The 10,410-nt window shown below is 35.6% G+C and overlaps 1 protein-coding gene across 1 annotated transcript; it reads right to left on the bottom strand.

The window, feature by feature from the left end:
• Positions 1-221: 221 nt before the first annotated feature.
• Positions 222-9,615, bottom strand: JCHAIN (joining chain of multimeric IgA and IgM). The gene is made up of 4 exons (XM_032844623.1): positions 9,392-9,615; positions 5,008-5,134; positions 1,842-1,922; positions 222-1,171 (listed from the first exon to the last, which is right to left on the bottom strand). Exons 1-4 carry the CDS (start codon positions 9,453-9,455, stop codon positions 967-969), a joined length of 477 nt encoding a protein of 158 aa, XP_032700514.1. The 5' UTR covers positions 9,456-9,615; the 3' UTR covers positions 222-966.
• Between the last annotated feature and the right edge of the window lie 795 nt (positions 9,616-10,410).

Genomic DNA, 10,410 nt, shown 5'->3' with positions numbered 1-10,410 from the left:
GCCATGGTAAACACTATGTTTGTCAAGAGGGACCTTGCCTTTTAATTAAATTTTAGGCTTAAATGACAAAGCTACTTCAAATATGTACATGTATGAATTCAGTGATTAATGCATAATTATACCATACTTACGAACTGCTCATCAGCAATAAATTATATTTTACCTTACATGCAATGAAGTTAACACGAGTAAACTTTTCAATAAATTATTTCACACAGGTATATGCTTATGAATCTATTTAATTGTTTAAGCTGTGCTAGAGAATACATGTTTTGGATACATACTTCATCAGATACAGTTACAAGATAGATGATTTCCAATGGGAATGTCTTACAGTCTGCTGATCATCAAAAAGAGTCTGTATCGTCTTCCACCAAATCTGTACTACGTCAAAATATATTTTTTCAATTTAATTATGTCACTTGTAGCTAATTGGTTTCACAAATGGAGATCCCATTTTAAATTATTTTTGCAATTATTTCCAAAACGTGTTTTCCAATTATTATTTTTCTAGTGAAGACATGTAATTGACCTATGTTTACACACGAATTTTCTCTGCACAGTGATACTTTTTAAAAAGAGAAGAGGGTGGAAAGTGCGAAAGCTCTGGCTCTCCAAGGCAAGGCCAAAAAAAAAAAAAGTGAAATTTGATTATGTCTTCTTATTTTTACTCTTTGAGTTTTGTTTTCTCCTCTTGTCTATTTTTAAATACTAGAAATTAAATTCTCAAGGTCGTATAACCCTCTGGGCAAGGACTATGAGAGATCTCAATACTTAGAGTGAGAACATATAGTTGAAAAGTAATTTCAATAAAAGTAATAATATTACTATTTCTATTTGGGGGGTAGCTTTATATTAACAAAAAAATCACTGCTTCAAATTCATTGGTAGTAAATACATGAACTTTCTGGATCAAAATGAAGAGCCTTTCAAGAAAAGGAGCTGTGCAGTCAGCAATGACTTAAATTAGTCAGGGTAGCAGGAATCCGGGGTCAAGGCTGTTTCCACCATTTTGGTCTGACCGCCATACGTAAATGGGACCCAATTTGTGTAGCACTTGTTTCTGTCGTATGTGTAGCAGGTCTCACTGTCTTCATCACAGAGATTGCTCTGGGAGGCAATAACTATTTGATTATCCAGCTCCACTTCTACAGGATCACATTTTTTACAGCTGAAAAACAAATACACTCATTAGACTATCCCCATCAAATGTTGTCTCAGAATCTGAGTGAATATTCGTTTCTATCCAAAATTAGCAGCTCTTGCTCATAACTCCTTTCAGACCTCAGCTACTCTACAGAATAGTTAATGGAATTTTTCAACCTTTAATATATAAAAATTAGTTGAAAGTAAACAATATAATTAATGATATAATATGATTGTTTTGTCTATACCATACAGCAACTTCTACTCTCTTAGGTTTTTCCCACCTATACACTGGGATTAAACAAGTACACTGAGATTAAACAAGTTCTTTACAGTGACAAGGAAGGCAGAATGTTTTTAAGAAAAATAAGTTATTTGATGTTGGATTCTATAGCTTCCAAAGAAACAGCTGCATGTTAATATGTCTGGAATCTAATTATTTAACTTAAGACAAATTGGCCCTTCTGTACTACTGGCAATAATTTCTTATTCAGAATAAATTTATACCTAACTTTCATCTGTGATAAAGTTTTATAAATTTATGATATCTAATAATTAACATAGAAATTAACGTATTCAAAAGCTCAAATTATATCAGTAAATGTTTATATCCCATATTTTCAGAAACACTCCTACTAACAAATTTAAAGTTATTAACTTCCATATCTATATTAGCATGAAGGAAAATCTCTTACAGGTCAGACAAATGGTACACAAAACTGGTTCTCACTGGTGAGGTGGGATCAGAGATATTCTCCCGGTTGTTTAGAGGAACACTTAAAAAAGAAAGAAAATAAATCAAAATAATGAAAAGAACAGATACTGCTTTTTTGGTAATAGGTATGTTGCTGGGACAGTATTTACTATTTCATCAGGAATTTAGCACATTTAGCACTTTATAAGACTAAAACCACTCTACAGTAATACTATTACTCAGATTTCACAATAATTTACATATTTTAAACATTTACCGTTCAAAGTAAACCTCTCAGAGACTCCTCTGTCAATGATCATTGCTCACTTGGCAAAGCCGTGCTTTTCCTTTAAAAATCAACTCAAGTTTTCCCCTTTTTATGATGATCCATCCTCACTCCTGAACAAACTCCTTCTCTTTCATCTTGTTGAAGTTCCGGTATCTTTTTTTTTTTAAGATTTTTTATTTATTTATTTGACAGAGATCACAAGTAGGCAGAGAGGCAGGTAGAGAGAGAGAGAGGAGGAAGCAGGCTCCCTGCTAAGCAGAGAGCCTGATACGGGGCTCGATCCCAGTACCCTGGGATCATGACCAGAGCCAAAGGCAGAGACTTTAATCCACTGAGCCACCCAGGCACCCCGAAGTTCACGTATCTTTATTGTAAGTGCCATATAGTTCCTTGTCTATAGAGAAATTTCTTCCCCAGACTACATAAATTCTTTGAGGCAAAACCAATTATGTTTTCTCAATGCTTTTCTAGATGTGTGGCATGTAGAATATGTTCAATATTTATGGAAGAGATGGACAGACATTATTATCCATATTTATGGGATACTGAAATAAACCAGAGATCTCAATGACCTACCCAAGTTCATATAACAACTAAGTAGTAAAACTGTAACTGGACTCCAGGCCTCTTGATTTGGTGATGTTCCATGAAAAATTAGGTAACATCAAATAGTTGAAGTAGTTTCATTAATTTCACATTTTTTCTTTTTTTTAGTTATTCTTCTTTTTTTTAATTTTTTTTCATTATGTTATGTTAGTCACCATACATTACATCATTAGTTTTTGATGTAGTGTTCCACAATTCATTGTCTGAGTATAACACCCAGTGCTCAGTGCAATCCCTGCCCTCCTTAATACCCATCACAGGGCTAACCCATCCCCCCAGCCCCCTCCTCTCTAAAACCCTCAGTTTGTTTCTCGGAGTCCATAGTCTCTCATGGTTTGTCTCTCCCTCTTATTCCCCCTGCCTTCATTTTTCCCTTCCTTCTCCTAATGTCCTCCATGCTATTCCTTATGAGTCACAAATAAAAGAAACCATACGATAACTGACTTTCTCTGCTTGACTTATTTCATGCAGCATAATTTCCTCCAGTCCCATCCGTGGTGATGCAAAAATATATGCCATCATTCCTCCTCACATGCACCCCTCCCTACCAAATGACTCAAAGGAAAACGTGAGGATGGATTTAGCAATACTGTCTACATAGATACCGAGTCAAACCCTTAGATCCCATTCCTGGGTGCCCCCTCTCTGTAATGACTGATATCTAATCCAACCCACAGTTCCGCTGATTCTGATTCTTTGCAATCTGTGCACTTGGTTCAAGACACTGCCATTTCTCTCCTACATTACAGCAGTACTCTCTTTTAGTCTTGACCCCTTCAACGTATTAGCCACATTCTTGCCAAAATGGCCTCTAAGATACAAGCCCGATGTTCTTCTCAGCTTTAATCCCACAGTGTCTCCACCCAGAAAACAGCACAGAAGGCACTGATGATACACCTGCAGCTCGCCAGCCCCATCCCTCCGTGGGGCCACCCTCGTTAAACACCAGCTGGAAACACCTGCTTGCAATTCCATAAACTTGCCATGCTTTTCTCATCTCCAAGTCTTTTTTTTTTTTAAATATTTTTATTTATTTATTTAACAGACAGAGATCACAGATAGGCAGAGAGGCAGGCAGAGAGAGAGGAGGAAGCAGGCTCCCCGCTGAGCAGAGAGCCCGACGCGGGGCTCGATCCCAGGATCCTGGGATCACGACCCGAGCCGAAGGCAGAGGCTTTAACCCACTGAGCCACCCAGGCGCCCCTCTCATCTCCAAGTCTTAACAGTAACAAAACACCAAGAGTCTAACATTTATGAAGTACTTGCAATGTGCCTGGTACTATGGAAGGGTGTTCTGTGATGATCTCATACAATCGGCACGGCGACTGTTTCCTTTTCCTGCAATGATCTGCCTCACCTACCACCCCTGTCGTTCCCCACAGACATTTACCCAGGTAACTCCCACTAGGCCAGCTAACCTCCACTGCCATCGAGTACTCCAACACCTCTGCCTGACTTCCACTGCCACCCTCCTTTCACTCTCCAGGACTGGACCGGGTGCCCCTCCTTAGTGCTCCCATAACACCTTGCATTTATTCCTGTCACAGCACTAACAATACGGTATTGCAATTGCCTTTTAAGTTGTTTAAAGTTCCCTACTAGACTGTGAACTATTTGATGGCATGGACTGTGTTTTATATAAATTGTTGTATCACCAGCTCCAATCCTCAGTGGCATTCAGTTGCCCTCAATACATGTTTGCTGAATGAATGAATGAATGAATCTCCTCCTTATTAGATTGTAAAGGCTCTAGTAATATCAGAAGAAGCCTTGAATAATGAGAAGGATAATAAACATGTATGAGTACCTACTGTGGGTTTTTGAACACTGTCCTAGATGCTTTTGTCCATTAGCATATTTAATTTTGTCCATTTAGCATATTTAATCCTCACATAAAGTGTATGTGTATCTATACATACATAGATAATATCTATGGAAACAGGTTCATGTAAGTATTACACATCAAAAAGAGGAGTAGAGAAGCTCCTGGATGGCTCAGTTGATGAAGTGACAGACCCTTGATTTCCACTCAGGTCATGATTTTAGGTTTGTGAGATAGAATCTTACCTCAAGCTACATGCCCACCCTGCTAAGACTCTCTCTCCCGCTCTCTCTGCCTCTCTCCCCACTCTAATCTCTCTCTCTCTCCCTTAAAAAGAAGAAGAGGTAGAGACATAGGTATTACAGTCAATACATTAAAAAAATGGCTAATATCAGAAAGTATCTCTGCTTACAACATGAAAATATAAAAGAAATTTAAAGAGCCACGTACACAATTCTGATGTTTCTCTCTATAATGTCTTCATTAGGGTTGTCGGGAGAAGGGATGATCCTGGAAGTGATCCGGGCACACTGACATTTGTTGTCAGCAAGAACAGTCACTCCATCTTCATCTTGGGCTTGAGAAATAAAACATATTAAAAAGAAAGGGAGGTAGGGAAGGAAAAAATGAAACAAGATGGGATCAGCAGGGAAACAAACCATAAGAGACTCTTAATCTCACAAAACAAGCTGAAGATTGCTGGGGGGTAGCCGGGGTGTAGAGATAGGGTGGATGGGTTATGGATATTGGGGAGGGCATGTGCTATGGTGAGTACTTTGAATTGTGTAAGACTGACGATTCACAGACCTGTACCCCTGAAGCAAATAATCCACTATATGTTAATAAAAATAATTTAAAAAAAAGAAAGGGGGGAAAGGTATGTTTCTGTACTTTTATTGGGTTGATTTACCTTTTTTCCAGTAGAAAAACTAAGTTTTATGATTGATCAGTTTCAGTTTTCTCCATTTTTGTCCTCTTTCCTAATCTAACATGCTAAGTGGAATCTCACAGCATCATGAAGGAAATCCAAATGCACTTCAGACAAATTGTTTTCTTTTTCTCTTGGCCCCATCTGTGGGAACCTGGGCTAAAAGAATTCTAGTTTTCATCTAATGTTTTTAATAGAAGCACAGCTCTGAATAATGTAGCCTTACAAAGATCAGTGCCAAATGACAAAATGATAGAGAAAAAAAAAATCTAGACTAGATGTCTCTCACTTCAAAGTAATAATTCAAGAGTGAACAACAAATAATATTAGCCTTTATAAGTCCCAGTTTGAAGTGTCACATCCTTCCTGAACTCCCACTTATATTATTTTTTTCTCCTTAGATTGGATTACAGTTAAGAACAGGCACATTTTCCCCAAGATAACCCTACTTTTTTGTGAGATGTTTAAATATTCTTTACTACAATTTTCCTAAACTTAATTGTATTCTTCTTTTTCATAATAATAACAAGGCTAGCATGGCATAATGATTCAATCAAATAAAATAATAAGTGTTATATTTATTAATATTTCCTAAAGGAATTGTTTTAAAAGATATGGCATATATAGATGTAAAGTGCTATGAATTTACAAAAACAATTTAGAAAATATTTTGAGGTACAAGCTCTACTTAATATAATGTACTGTTTACAGAAAAAATAGTAAGTGAATGGATACACAGATGACCATTAAAGCCTTAACTCTGAGTATCAACATTTATTGTCGAATCTGAATATTGGACAAAGAGGTCTGGGAAGTGTTACAAGGAAGAAGCAAAGAAAATTTCGCGTTATCTGGACTCAGATCAGTTAACAGGCATTTGAAGAATCAATAACAACTTTACTAGTGTTAATTAAACAATAATGATGATGTTTGATATATTTTTGTTTTGTTTTTAAATTAAACTTTTTTAAATCATTGTAAATTCACATGTAGTTATAATAAATACTAAAAAGAGAACACATGTACATTTTACCCAATTTCTCCCAGTGGTAACATCTGAAAAACTATGATACAATTTCCCAACTAGAATACTCAATTTGATAGAATTTACCAATGTTAGCTTTTACTCAGTGTAGGGTACTTAAAACAAACTTATACTCCACCACCATAAAATTAACGTACTAAATATGTTTTTTATTTCTATAATTTTAACTTTAATCTTAATTTTAAATGACCTTTAATATTTCTCCCATCAAGTCTCGACTTAAAAATATATATATATTTAACACATTAATTGAAGTTACAAAGGTTAAATGATCAGGATAGATATAATTGTAACTGGAAGTCTAATTATTTCACAGATGTCCCAAAGCAGAGAGGACCTAATTGCAGTATTTCAGTCTTGATGATAACAGTCATTACAAAAACATTTAAGACCATTGTTTTGTACTTCTAACTGTTGGAAGTACTTTACCATGCATTATTATGGCATTATTCATAACTTCTTAATACATCTTCTGATAAAAGTCTGTATAGTATTGGAGAAGAAACATTATGAATACAAGACAATAATATAACTCAACATTTTGAAAAGAATAAGATGACTTAAATGGTGTCCTCTTCCCTACTCCTATATTCATGATTCTTAAATGTTTTTATTTTTTTATTTAAATTAAATTAATTAACATATAGTGTATTATTAGCTTCAGAGATAGAGTTTAGTGATTCATCAGTTGCATGTAACACCCGGTGCTCATCACACCAAGTGTCCTCCTTAATATCCATCACCCAGTTACCCCATCCCCTCCCCCACCTCTCCTCCAGCAACCCTGTTTGTTTCCTATAGATAAGAGTCTTTTATGGTTTATCTCTCTCTCTGATTTCATCTTATTTTATTAAATGTTGTTCTCAATAAAATACAAATGAATGTGTAACGCTTGACAAAAATACAGATTGAGTCAAGTATGTGACTTGACTATTAAAGTCTTAAATAGAAGATTTCTATATTTTATTTTGAGTATAAAATTTTTCTTACCAGAAACCTAGGAAAAAACTATTAATTTTTATTACTATTTACTGTTACTAAATAAAAATATTAGGCAGTCTACTATATCTACCAGGAAATGTACAAATACAGTCAATTCACCAAGCCTTAGAAGTTTCTAACATTCTCACTTACAGGCAATATTTTTCCAAATAAACCTGTGTTATAGATTGTGCCTTGCTTTACTCCAAGAGTACCTGAGACATAGCAGGTGCCCAATAAATATTTGTTAAATTTAATTCAGTTCAAACAAATAAGAAAATATACTTAACAACACATAGTAGATATGAACACGAGTTTACCAAAAGGTGATTCTCCAATATAGGCAGAATAGGATAGAAGTTAGGACCATGGGCTATCGGGTGAGATGGCCTGGGTTCTACATGTTTGCTGTGTGACTGTAGGTAAGTTACTTTGCCTCTCTGAAGCTCAGTAGATTCAACTATATGTTAGAAATATTTTTTTTAAAGATTTTATTTATTTATTTGACAGAGAGAGACACAGTGAGAGAGGGAACACAAGCAGGGGAAATAGGAGAGGGAGAAGCAGTCTTCCTGCCAAGCAGGGAGCCTGATGTGGGGCTCAATGCAGGGCTTGATCTCAGGACCCTGGAATCATGACCTGAGCTGAAGGCAGACACTTAACGACTGAGCCACCCAGGCACCCCTATATGTTAGAAATATGAATAGTATCTACCCTCAAGTGGTTATTGTGAGAATTAAATGGAATAGTATATGTAAAGCAGATAGCATAATGCCTGGAAAATAGTATGTACTCAATGATAGATCTTTTATATATGTTTTACATATGTTTATAGGTATATAAACATGTTCATGAACATGTATTTACATATATAGATACATATACTGTACCTGTTTTAATACTACTATCTTTTTGTTTAAAATATTATTAGAAATGCATTATTTCAGGACACCTGGGTGGCTCAGAGGGCTAAAGCCTCTGCCTTCGGCTCAGGTCATGATCTCAGGGTCCTGGGATCAAGCCCCGCATCGGGCTCTCTGCTCGGCAGGGAGCCTGCTTCCTCCTCTCTCTCTGCCTGCCTCTCTGCCTACTTGTGATCTCTCTCTCTCTCTCTCTGTCAAATAAATAAATAAAATATTTTAAAAAAGAAATGCATTATTTCTAATGCTAAATTAGTATAGAAATATATGTAAAATGACTATTCTTAATTACATCATACCCTGTTCTGAAATAAGAATAAGCTCAGTAAGTGTTAGAAAACATCATGCCAAATTACATCACTTCTAACTCATTACCCTTCTAGATGACAATTATTACATCTGTATTCAGAGTGTATTCCATTCTCTACAGTAGTTTGAAAGGTTAGTAAACAAAACAACCAAAGTTACACCATGGAGTCATAGGCAACCTGTACAACACTAGACACTGTTAAATTATCATACTAAATCTGTAGGCTCAGATTCAGGGAAATTGTTAGAACTAGTATCAGTCTCTCTAGGGATGTAAAAGCCCAATGCATCCCATATGGTAGTTATAGTAATTATTACTTCATTTCTCCAGAATATTCATTTAAGATACTCGAGGAGAGGATTACTGATTTTCAAGATTTAAAGTGGATATTTATGTAAGTATAGCTATCAATACTTATTCATAAATATATATTTTCTTCTTCTCTAGGTTATAGTAGGTAAACAAATAAGAGAAAAAAGAATAAAAAGAATTACAGTGAGTCTTCTCTGCGTAAAGATCACTGCCCATAGAAAGATTAAGGCATGTTAGAAAAAGTAGCCAGCTAGCTAGCTAACCAAAGTAAACAAAGAAAAGCAGATCTGTGTTCCATTTTTCCTTTTATGTGGGTTAATTTTCAAAATAGCACATACCTGTTACCAGAACAGCCTTAACAAAAATGGCTAGGACTCCACAGAAAAACAAAGGGCTCCTCATCTTGACTTCAATCCTTTTGAGAAACCGAAGCTGAAAAGTCAGGGCTAAGGTGTGTGATCTATAAGGACTGTGCAAATGATGGTGCTTCTGCTTTCTTAAAATAACACTCCCAGGCAGTTAACAAACTAAAAACAATCACAGTTGTGGTTGGAGTCAGAAATTTAAATGCTGCCCTGTACAGAGATGTATGTCTCAGGTTTCTGTATTTTCTTCCAAAGTATCTCCCCAAAAGCCATACTTTGATGCAGTAACTCTTTATTTTACAATGACTCTATAAAATTAGACATGAATATTATTAATAACTCCAAGTCATGAGTACATTGAGAATGTTTAAATGGGGGTTCTCAACTTTAGTTCTTAGAAAATAAAGTTTCAAATCAAATATAGGACATTTGTTGTGCCTAAAGCAGTAAATGAAGGCAAGAGAAGGAGGAGAAATTAATGAAAGCCTTTCAAGGTCCCAGTTGTACCTTATGTCAACTTTTTCTCCTAGTCCTTAATTAACCAAGTTACCAGATTTGAATATACATATTACACATGACATACATAATATATACATAATCTGATTGCTTTTAGTTACTTTTTAAACTCAAACACAAAATTGGAATTTGAAACGATGGATACTAGATGTATCAGTTGCCATGGTTTAATTTGATAGCATTAAGGCAGACCTTGTGTCTGATACCGGCTTTTGGAATTATAAGCCCATGAAATGATTTTCATCTGAGATGCCTCAACAGAAAACTCAATCACTGCAGTATTTCTGTAATTTTTTGTTATTAATTAATGTCAAAAAGCAAACAAACAAGTAAACAAAACCTTGAGCTTTTGGACAGGACATTCCCCCTCATGGGCCCACCCTCTGCCCCAACATGTTAGAATTTCCTATCTCTTAGGCAGGGTTGGTTCCAAGAACATGTTGTTTATATATCTACATATGCAACATCAATTATGT

Source organism: Lontra canadensis, unplaced genomic scaffold (assembly GCF_010015895.1).
Source record: "Lontra canadensis isolate GAN:19392208 unplaced genomic scaffold, GSC_riverotter_1.0 scaffold1, whole genome shotgun sequence".
NCBI lineage: Eukaryota > Metazoa > Chordata > Mammalia > Carnivora > Mustelidae > Lontra > Lontra canadensis.
Note: the sequence above shows the minus strand (reverse complement) of the source record. Positions and strands in the feature narration are given on the sequence as shown.

Bases quoted from the DNA above. Each gene is read 5' to 3' on its own strand.
- JCHAIN (XM_032844623.1), bottom strand. From the start codon at position 9,455: ATGAGGAGCCCTTTGTTTTTCTGTGGAGTCCTAGCCATTTTTGTTAAG. The intron at 5,135-9,391 runs GTATGTGCTATT...TTATTTCTCAAG, and splicing joins TAAGGCTGTTCTGGTAACAG to CCCAAGATGAAGATGGAGTG. The intron at 1,172-1,841 runs GTAAGAGATTTT...TTTGTTTTTCAG, and splicing joins GTGTACCATTTGTCTGACCT to CTGTAAAAAATGTGATCCTG.